At 42.2% G+C, this 9,933-nt stretch overlaps 1 protein-coding gene across 1 annotated transcript; it reads left to right on the top strand.

The window, feature by feature from the left end:
* Window positions 1-2,865: 2,865 nt before the first annotated feature.
* slc25a25a (solute carrier family 25 member 25a) lies at window positions 2,866-8,533 on the top strand. Its single transcript, XM_080895033.1, has 10 exons — window positions 2,866-3,112; window positions 4,688-4,814; window positions 4,956-5,043; window positions 5,165-5,276; window positions 6,398-6,556; window positions 7,108-7,260; window positions 7,356-7,463; window positions 7,563-7,730; window positions 7,833-7,983; window positions 8,114-8,533. The coding sequence occupies exons 1-10, from the start codon at window positions 2,951-2,953 to the stop codon at window positions 8,299-8,301; spliced, it is 1,416 nt and encodes a 471-aa protein (XP_080751159.1). The 5' UTR covers window positions 2,866-2,950; the 3' UTR covers window positions 8,302-8,533.
* Window positions 8,534-9,933: the final 1,400 nt, after the last annotated feature.

Below are 9,933 nucleotides of genomic sequence, written 5' to 3'. Positions count from 1 at the left end.
TTGAAGACAGTGGGAACCCCAACGGAACCAGACTTTTGCGGACAAATACCCCCACGCCCCCACCCCCAGTTAGTGCGGACAAACAAATACAACTGGCCAAAGACACAAGAAAATACTATGTACACTATTTATAGCAACATATTTGCCTGCAGAGTCATTCCAAATCCCAGCCAGAAGTATTATAAGAGAAAGACTTTAGTAAACACTCACGTAGGCAGAGGTCAAACTTAACCCGGCTTACAGTTTTTACTGAATGCCTAAACACTAACTGTGAATCCTGTAGCACAATTTCTAAAACTAGTCAGACTTATAGCAAAACCACTCACTGAGTGTGCAAAACTAAAAGCACAAAAACTGCTTTGCACTCAGTTTGCAATTTTGTAACACACACTTTGCAAGACTGTAGGCACAATTCACTGCACAACACTCAATTTCCAAATTTCCAACACACTCCTAGCAAAAGTATACACATGTATGGCTATCATTAACACTAATTTGCCAACTGTCTGGCACACTTTCACATGTGAAAACTTTCTTAGATAATTCGTTCACTTTGCAATCAGCCTAAGCACTATAATACAGGTAAGCTGTGTGTGCGGAGTACAATGGTGGGAGCAGAAAGAGTGAGAAGTAGAGGAGGCCGAGGAAGAGGACGTGGAGGTGAAGAAGTAGGATGAAGAGGACGACAAGGACAAGGAGGAGCAAGAGGAAGACGAGGAGGGGGCAGAGGAAGCATGTTCACTGCAGACCACGTAACCCATATAGTCATTATGGCGATTGCAAATAATCCTATACTTGGAAATAAACACTTGTGTTTGTTTTGATGTGTTTGACCAAACACCAGTACTTGAAGTTTGGATCCCTCTATGCTTATGGATCTATGACAGAAGTATGAGCTCAAACTGACATAGCCTACCTTGTGCACAGGGAAGGCAAACGCCAGATGTGTTTTGTATTCATACCATCGGTGTGCAGTTGGCGCATTGTGTGCTTAGTAGATGATGGCGTGTGTGTACTGTTTGATACGGAAACACCATTTTTACGAAGGTGTGAAGAGTTAATCTAGCTGTGTTTGCTTTTGCAAGAGAACTACAATGTTTTGATGATTGGGTGACAGGTTTTCTTATTTGTGTGAAGAGTTTTGCAAAATTAGCCAATAGTTACAAAAAATGTGCTTAAGCAATCAGAAAAAACTGTAAAATACAGTGGAAAGCTGTCTCCATCAAAACTGAGACCTTTCCACTGCCTGACAGTTTAGACACATGCAGAGGAGTGTGTCAGTGTGTGTGTGTGTGTGTGTGTGTGTGTGTGTGTGTGTGTGTGTGTGTTTGTTGAAATTCAGAATCAGCTGACTGCCTCATCCTCAAGGGCTCAGCAGGTCACTCTTGGCTTTACTTCAGCTCCTTTTTTGGCTTTTGGCGCTCGTCCTTGTTGTGATTCATTTTGTCCAGCCTTCATGGGCCAGCAGCTTGCCTGCCTCAGAGGACAACCCCCCCCCCCCCCCAAAAGAAAACCCAACCACAAGCCAAACAAAGTGATGCAATACTTTTTGCAGGGAACATCATGTGAGGGGATGAGTTGCAGACACAGGGTTTCAATAGTGGAGAGATACTCAGACTCTCCAGTAAAGTAAAAGTACCAATAAAGTTTAGTTAATATGCAGCAATCTCTAAAAAGCTTTCTACCTTTGGAGTTGCTGGAGATACAGCCAATTTACTTTGTGTATGGAGTTTAATCCATTTGTTTGCAGCCTATAGAAGTCAGGCCTCCTGCAAAGGGTATATAAGATAAGTCTGGGGGGTCATGAGACCATTGTTTGTGAATGAAAGAAGCAAAACAAAGCTGTGGCCTCCTCAGTGGAGCTGTAAACAGGTAATCAGCATCTGTGATAAGGAGCAAAAACAAGTGTTTTTGTCCTGTCATGGTTTTTTCGTGGGGGCTGGAAACCCCTGACAAACATTTTAATTGAGCTACATAAAATCTCAGTGCTAAAAACATAGCTAAAACTGTAATATATATGCAATGCAGTACAGTAAAAAAGTTTCCCCATTGTTGTAGTTATGTTTATGTATTGTAGCACAGAATGGAAATACTCAGGTCACATAGTTAATGGACCACTTACACAAGAAATATGTCAAATACAATAGAAGAAAATGTGGCAAAAACTACCATACTGTGCATGTGATTGAAACAAAATGTAAATTTGAATACTCTTGACAATACATATCTAATCTATTCAGCGTACAATAAAATGTAATAAATATTCTCCTTAAAATTATTAAACTACCTACCTTGAATTCTTCTTTATCATTCATTCTTCATATTTTTTTAAAATAATTTTTAAAATATTCTGTACAAATAAAGAGATACTTTTCTTCTTATTATAATAATTTAATATTCTACTTGTGGATTTTCTGTTGTTATTATTATATTTTCAATCAATAAAGATTTATTTATGTTTTTGTTAATTATTATATTGAATTAAAATCTATTAAGTGGTCATATAATAATTAGTTGCTTCAAATTTTATTTTATTTTATGTAGACGTTCTGCGGAGCTTCTTGCACATAGGCCGTAATGTAAACCCCGTGGCCGCCAGTTTCCAATGGAAGGAAAAACAGGATTGGTTAATATTTCAAATTGCAGACTAAACCGGCCACAGGATTGGTCAATTTCCTTCGCTCACTCGCACACAAAAAAAAAGAAAGGAAAAGGCGGGACCGAGTCCAGCCCATCAATGGGCGGCCTCAGTTATTCGTCCGTAGTAAAAATGACGTTTTGTCTTCATTGACGAGGGACGGACCAATTACGTAGCTATTCTGGAAGAGGCGTGGACTTCTGACATTCTTTAGTAGCCGGTCCTTCCTTACCGGCATTCAGTATTGTCCCGGACAGGGCAGACGCAACTTTGTGATATTTATTTATTTATTGAAGTTTTAATTTACCAAAGATGCTCGGCCTGTGCCTTTACGTCCCCGTGTCTAACTCGGACCCGATTGAAGTGGAATATTTCGAGTCTAACGGACTTCCATCTGAGTTGAAGTCTCTTTTTAACAAACTCAGCGTGTTCCTGCCGTCCCAAGAGTTTTCAGCCTACCAACGATGGCGAAAGGTAGGAAATAAGTTAACTAACACAGTCAGAATAACCTAGTTCGTAACATTGATTAGTCTGAGCGCCACAAATCCGTTCACTCCGGCGACCGGAAAGATTAGCGCGCAGTAGTAAAAGCCTTACGACTAGGCCGCAAAAAAGACCGGTTTCGAGAAAATTCACGAGAAGATTCCGGGCATTTTTGCTGCAACTTTAACGTAACATCTGTATTTAACCTAAATGACATTGAAAAGTAATCAATATTTGTTGATTTAAGCCTGTTACTGCAAACTTTAAAACTTAACCGAGCCGGTTCGGGCTGAAAAAGACTGCCATTCAGCTTACATGGGGAAAATCCACCCTAAAAAGGAATTCCGGCCATGCGCTTACACTGAAAGAGGGCAGCTAGAAGCCGGTATCATTCGCTATATGTAACTGAGAAAAAGTAAATCGTGTGCATAAGTACAAAAGTTGTTTAATTAGCTGTTCCCGTTTCTAGGTCATGCGTTTCTCCCTGATGTCCTTGAGGTCTTTTACTACTCTGAAACTGATGGTTTTGGGGCAGGCAGATCCCATATAGCTATGACTCGTGGTGCATCTGTAATCCTAGGAATGCTGACCCACCACTGACTTTTCATGTTTTAATTTCACGATTTCATGACAATGTGATTGTTTTAAATGCATCTGTCAACACAAATTAAATTATTGGGAAGAAAAGGTTTAGAAACCACTCTAAAAAAAAATCTGTCATTATTTCAAGTTTTAAAAGGTGCCCAGTGCCTTATCCAGTACATTTTATCTATGGGCCTTTTTGGGGGGTCAAGAGGCTGGGGCTCATTAGGATTTGCTCATAATTGTGTTTTTAAACGTGTTTTAATCAAGGTTATGCAAAGACTTAAAGTCTGCAGCAGTTTGTCTTTGGCATCTCAGGCTTCATGAACTGGCACAAAATGGCCCTTTTAGCTGTGCTTTAAGTCACACTGATGCACTCCTGCAGGGAGTAGGGTGCAAGCTGCAAATATCTGCAGATGGGGTATCGGGTTCAGTCATATGCCTACAGGCGGTCTGGGCAGCAGGTCAGGCGGTATCAGTCAATGATAGCAGTATATCCCGGTCTTGTTTTAGCCCTGCAGGTTTCAACCTAGACATGGATTAAAGCAGTTGGCTGGGTCAGCCTGCAGTTGAGGGTGAAGATGGACAAGGGTGTTATTACCTAATACCCTAATAGGCCCAGGAGAAATAGATGTCATTCAAGAAAGCCAAGAGGCTTGTGGCCTGGCAAATGGTCATAGCTGCCCTTTGGGTAATAAAAATCAAGCTGAGGGGACACCTTTAATGCGCCAGTGGGTCTCCAGGGCTGGTTTATGGTCACTTGTCTAATCATTTGGGAGGCATCAGTTACAAGGTACATTTCAAACTTGCTGTACTTGTTTCATAAGACATTGTTAAACTCTCAGGGGAGATGACTACTGCATACCATTGCTAAATGTCACCTTCTACTCCTCCATGAAGCTGACTCACTGGATTGGAATCAGTAAATCAGATTATTCAAATTCTGCCGTCTTGTCTGACTCTGGTTTTATTTCTTCTTCACAGAAAACATTAAAAAGGGAAGAAAACAACTCGGACGGACAGCTGGACTTTGAGGAGTTTGTTCACTATCTACAAGACTACGAGAAAGACCTGAAGCTTGTGGTGAAGAGTCTCGACAGGAAGAATGCAGGTATGTGGCAGGAGATAGAGTCATGCTCTTTGTTTCACACGAAACTCCTCGAGTGGTTTCGAATTTCACTTTGTGTCATTTCCGCAGCTTTAAGTGTGAAGGACGCATTTTCTCACAACGTGTCTTTGCTTCCTTTTAAAGGCCGCGTTGACCCTAAAGAGTTCATGCAGTCGCTCCGTGACCTTGGTGTGCATATTTCTCTGCAACATGCGGAGAAAGTCCTTAAGAGGTAAAAAAAAATATATATGTATATATCTTTTTAATCTTTGGGATTTTAGATTTTGATTTATTTATTTATTTATTTTAAGGAAACAATGTCTCATCATTTTATACATTTATTTATTTTAAAGCATGGATAAGAACGGCATGATAACAATCGGCAGTAAAGACTGGAGCAAGTATGCCATGGTGGAGAAGACGGAGAACATTCCTGAGATCATCCTTTACTGGAAACACTCCACGGTTAGTACTTCACACTGAAACCAAAAGTTTTGCCCAAAAAAGGGAACAAATCTGCTGCTTTGACCTTCAGAGCCTAAAACTAGAGACAAATCATTAATGTGCCAAAATTAACTTTATGAAAGAGAAGTAGAAAATTCTGCTCTTGCATAACCTTTCACATGTCCTACTTTTAGCTATTCTTGGTTGATAACTTTATCATCATATGCGATAACAATAACATAGCAAAGGCAAAAGTTCTTACACCCTCCTGTTGAGTGGGTCAATTAAAGAGCAAATTCCCAGAAAGGCCATGAGCACAAACCATGCGTCAGCAATTAAGCTCTTAGGCCATGAAAGGAATTGGGCTCTTTCCTGCAGGATTATGTTGGAAGGATTTGTCTCGGTGCTGTTATGTAAAGGAGAGCAGCAGCAGCGGTCAGAGCAGGTGCAGACTGGAGATGTAATATAGCACAGCTCCCGGAGGAACACATTCTGATCTCAGGGGCAGAACAAGTTATTTTAGAGCTAATGAGACTAGCAGACTCGCCTGGCGGCACAAGCCGGCCTCAAGCTGAGCAGAGATGTAAAGTGCTGGATCATTTCAGACTGCAGAAAGTCAGGTCAGATGTCAACCTGCACAGTTTTATCTCCATAAGAGTCCCAGAGAGAGAATAAGAAGGCAAAATGCTTGAGGTTTGTTTTGTTTTTTCTTTTAAAGGGGGGAAAGCTAGAGGTTTTAAACAGATCCCTGACCTATATTCTCAACATGTCTTCCTTTGAAAACAATCCCCGTGTTCTGACATTTGCTGTGCTGGTGGGGGGGATGCTTACACATTTAACCTGCAGTCACACATGAGCTCACCATCATGTGGCCCACATGAGAGAAATGTTCAGATGTTAACACAAAGGATTTTTTACCACATGTTGGTTAAGAATAGAAGCTTGACACAAAATGGGTCCTGTTCCAAAATGTTCAAGAGTGGTCCATGTGAAACTAACCTCCACTCTGTCCTTTGTAATCTCTTCATGTATGTTTCCATAATGAGAGTAATTTCTGTTAGTTGCCGAGACAAAATGACTAAAACCTCTACTAGGGGTTTTTTGCTCTCTATATCTGACCATTCCTGTCATCTTCTGATCAGATATTCGATGTTGGAGAGAATCTCATGGTCCCCGATGACTTCACCATTGAGGAGAAGCAGACTGGGATGTGGTGGAGACATCTGGTCGCAGGTGGAGGAGCAGGAGCAGTTTCGAGGACCTGCACTGCCCCCCTGGATCGACTCAAAGTCACGATGCAGGTAAGATCGACTTGGACCTCTTAATACACTTGAAGCAGCTGTTGATCAAGTGCAGGCACATGATGGGCCTGTGAAGAGGAAGTTGTGGAAATTTCTCCGCTTGTGGGTCTTATGACTAAAGCTGTCGGGCATTTAAAGTGTCCGCTGATGCATGACATGTTAAACGTTACTGAGATTTTAGCTCTGAGTATTTGTGGCCATTATGGTTTGAAATTGCTCAAGCGCCCGTCACCTAACGCTCACAAGCAAGTTAACGTTTAACAGTGTGTAACGGCAAGGGGCCAGAGTCCAGGCAATGACCAATGACTGCTCTCAAACCGCTGTCACACCCTTGGCTTCATAGTACTCGCTGTCATCCAAGCTCAAACTACCCATACTAAATGTGTCATCATCCCCATGGTGTGCGTCAGGAGACTTTGTCCTATTGATTAGATATTCACCCAGTTGGCTTAGATTTGGTTAAAAACATGATGACCCACATGGCACCATGCCCAAGTCATCCCATAATTAGTGTAGTAGTTTAATCAAATACAATATTCTTCCTCCCCCAGGTTTACGGATCCCGAACCAACAACATGTGCATCATGAGCGGACTCATGCAGATGATCAAAGAAGGTGGTACGAGGTCCTTGTGGCGAGGAAATGGTGTGAATATCCTCAAAATTGCCCCCGAGTCGGCCCTCAAGTTCATGGCTTACGAGCAGGTATGATGGATTTATCAAGGGACGGGTTTAATGGACGAGGCACAGTGTTCTTGATGTCATTTGCTAATCTGTTCTTTCTCAACTTGCTTCTCCAGATTAAGCGTTTAATCGGCAGTGATAAGAAAGCTCTGAGCATCCTGGAGCGGTTTGTTGCAGGATCTTTGGCAGGAGTGATTGCCCAGAGCACAATCTACCCCATGGAGGTGATTATCTCTTTAATTAGATCTATCCTGTAGCGTTGTGATGCCTCTGTCGCGACTGTACAGTCAAAGCTGACGTTATCTGTACTGAATCTGTTCCAGGTGCTTAAAACCCGTCTCGCTCTGAGGAAGACCGGCCAGTATGCTGGCATCACTGACTGCGCCAAGCAGATCTTCAGAAGAGAAGGCCTCGGCGCGTTTTACAAAGGATACGTCCCCAACATGCTGGGCATCGTGCCCTATGCGGGCATTGACCTCGCAGTGTACGAGGTGAGCAGTCACAAGCATACATTGTTTGGAAATCCCCAGAACTCCTACAAAATAAAATTCAAACTGAGACTGTAGATTGACCTTTTTGTTTTCTCTCCATAGACGCTAAAAAACACCTACCTCCAGCAGTACGGCACCAACAGCACAGAACCCGGTGTGTTCGTCCTGCTGGCCTGCGGCACAGTGTCCAGTACCTGCGGTCAGCTCGCCAGTTACCCCCTGGCTCTGGTCCGAACCCGCATGCAAGCACAAGGTGAGGCCTCAATACTGACCTGTTACTCCATCAGTAGCAGATGGTTTTATACATTTAGTAACTTAAAAATAACTGGATAGTAACTGTATTTGAACACAAGTCTAAGCTTGTCCATTTTTAACCCTTTCAGCTGCAGTAGATGGCGGCCAACAGCAGGTGACCATGTCCAGCCTCTTCAGGCAGATCCTGCAGAACGAGGGGCCCACTGGGCTTTACAGAGGCCTGGCCCCCAACTTCCTTAAAGTCATCCCTGCCGTCAGCATCAGCTATGTTGTGTACGAGCACCTGAAGACACAGCTGGGAGTGACCTCAAGATAAGGCTCCCTAGTCCCCCACCCCTCACCCTCCCAAGGCTCATGCTAGGAATCCCCCCGGGGGCTTTCAGGCCCCTCCAGAGGTTCGCGGAGCCATTTCATTCTGTGAATGTCAGCTGATGAAAGACTAGAAAGGACACGACGAGGTGGAGGTTATGGACTCTGTGAGCTCAGGATGTCGTGACTGCTGCTATTACCTTTAAAGAGAAGCTGAACGGTGACTGTATGAGAAGCAAGGACCAAATATTTTTGCTCTTTTGAGTGAATCTTGGTGGATAAAGCATTAAAATGCACGGAGTGAAATGATTGTCCCAGACGGGAAGATTTTTGCACACAGTTTGAATTTCTCTCCACCCCTGAATGAATGACTGAGTGACTGACTGACCGGAGTATTTATTACCACCCGTCCTGTATTTATTGTTTTATTTAGAAAGGGAAGTAAATCTTGAGCCAAAATGTGCAACTACATAAATCAGCCTTAATGTTGATAACTACGTGTAGTTGTCTGAAATGGTGAAAACGGGGCGGGAAAAGAAACTTTGCTGATGCAATGAGATCGTTGATGTGTTTAGTCGCCCTAATTCTTGTTTAATTGAATGTTACTTAATGTTCACCTCAGGTTAAAGGGCTGCTTTTTTTTTTTCTGCTTTTTTTTCTTTCTTCATTTTAAAGAAGAGCATGTGTATTTAGAAAGTGAAAAGACAGACGGCATAATGCACTTTAATTAAAGCTAGTAAGCCTCTAAATGATGTTGTCAATGCTGACTTAGTGTTTTAATGGACCATTTTCGATGCAAATAAATGGAAATTATAAATCTGTCTCATTTCTCTTTTTTTCTTTTCCCCTGAAATTCACACACTGAAGCTCAAAAAGGCTGAGGGGTACACTTCAGCTCCAAACGGCAAACTCCTCCAGACTGAGAAGTTTGGTAGTCTTACATATTTGTGGTGTTTGGAGGGTTTTCCTAATGCAGATCGTGCATGTGATGAAAACAGAAGTGGAACCTCAGCAGACAGGCTTCTTATTTTTAAACTGCACATGCCTGGGTGGTGCATCTGTAATATCCAAAAGTGGATCTTATCATTGCTTCCAAAACAAGAATTGAGTGATTACGTGGTATATAAATGCACACAATGGCTACGATCAGCAACATTTACAGAGTGAAGTGACCCTGAAGTGTCTGGCAGATGTGATAACTGCATGGTTCCAGACAACTAGTCCAAAATATTACCTCCTACCTCCCTTTTCCCAATCACTTTTCCTTGAACTCATTTGTCAGTTTTTCTTGGGAAGGTTTGTGAAAGTATCTGGAATCACAAGCTTTCCTTTCACAAACAGTTCAGTTATATAGGAAACATTGAAGCTCTTTTTCTTTTTAGAGATTTTAACTAGCTCTGATTGTGGCTACAGATTCTTCAGGGTCACTTCACACCTGGGAACCTTCCTGGAGGATTTGATGTTATGAGATTATTTCAGAAAAACTTCATGTTTTGAAGAAGAGCTTTGTAATTCCTTTCTTTTATTCCTTTTATTTTCAGTGTCCAGGGTGCGAGGGGTCCTTGCTGATGATACTGGCTTTCTGTTGAAGTCTGCCAGTATAAATGTCTCTGAGGGGGATTAGTGAAGTGTCAGTTGC

The sequence above is a fragment of the Rhamphochromis sp. 'chilingali' genome, assembly GCF_963969265.1.
Source record: "Rhamphochromis sp. 'chilingali' genome assembly, chromosome: 10".
NCBI classification, from domain to species: domain Eukaryota; kingdom Metazoa; phylum Chordata; class Actinopteri; order Cichliformes; family Cichlidae; genus Rhamphochromis; species Rhamphochromis sp. 'chilingali'.
The sequence above is the reverse complement of the archived record's forward strand: the minus strand, read 5'-3'. Positions and strand labels throughout refer to the sequence as shown.

What these genes read in the sequence shown, in the direction of transcription:
- slc25a25a (XM_080895033.1), top strand. Translation starts at nt 2,951, where the DNA reads ATGCTCGGCCTGTGCCTTTACGTCCCCGTGTCTAACTCGGACCCGATT. An exon ending in GCGGAGAAAGTCCTTAAGAG is followed by an intron (nt 5,044 to 5,164) that starts GTAAAAAAAAAT and finishes TTTATTTTAAAG; the next exon opens with CATGGATAAGAACGGCATGA. An exon ending in GCACAATCTACCCCATGGAG is followed by an intron (nt 7,464 to 7,562) that starts GTGATTATCTCT and finishes AATCTGTTCCAG; the next exon opens with GTGCTTAAAACCCGTCTCGC.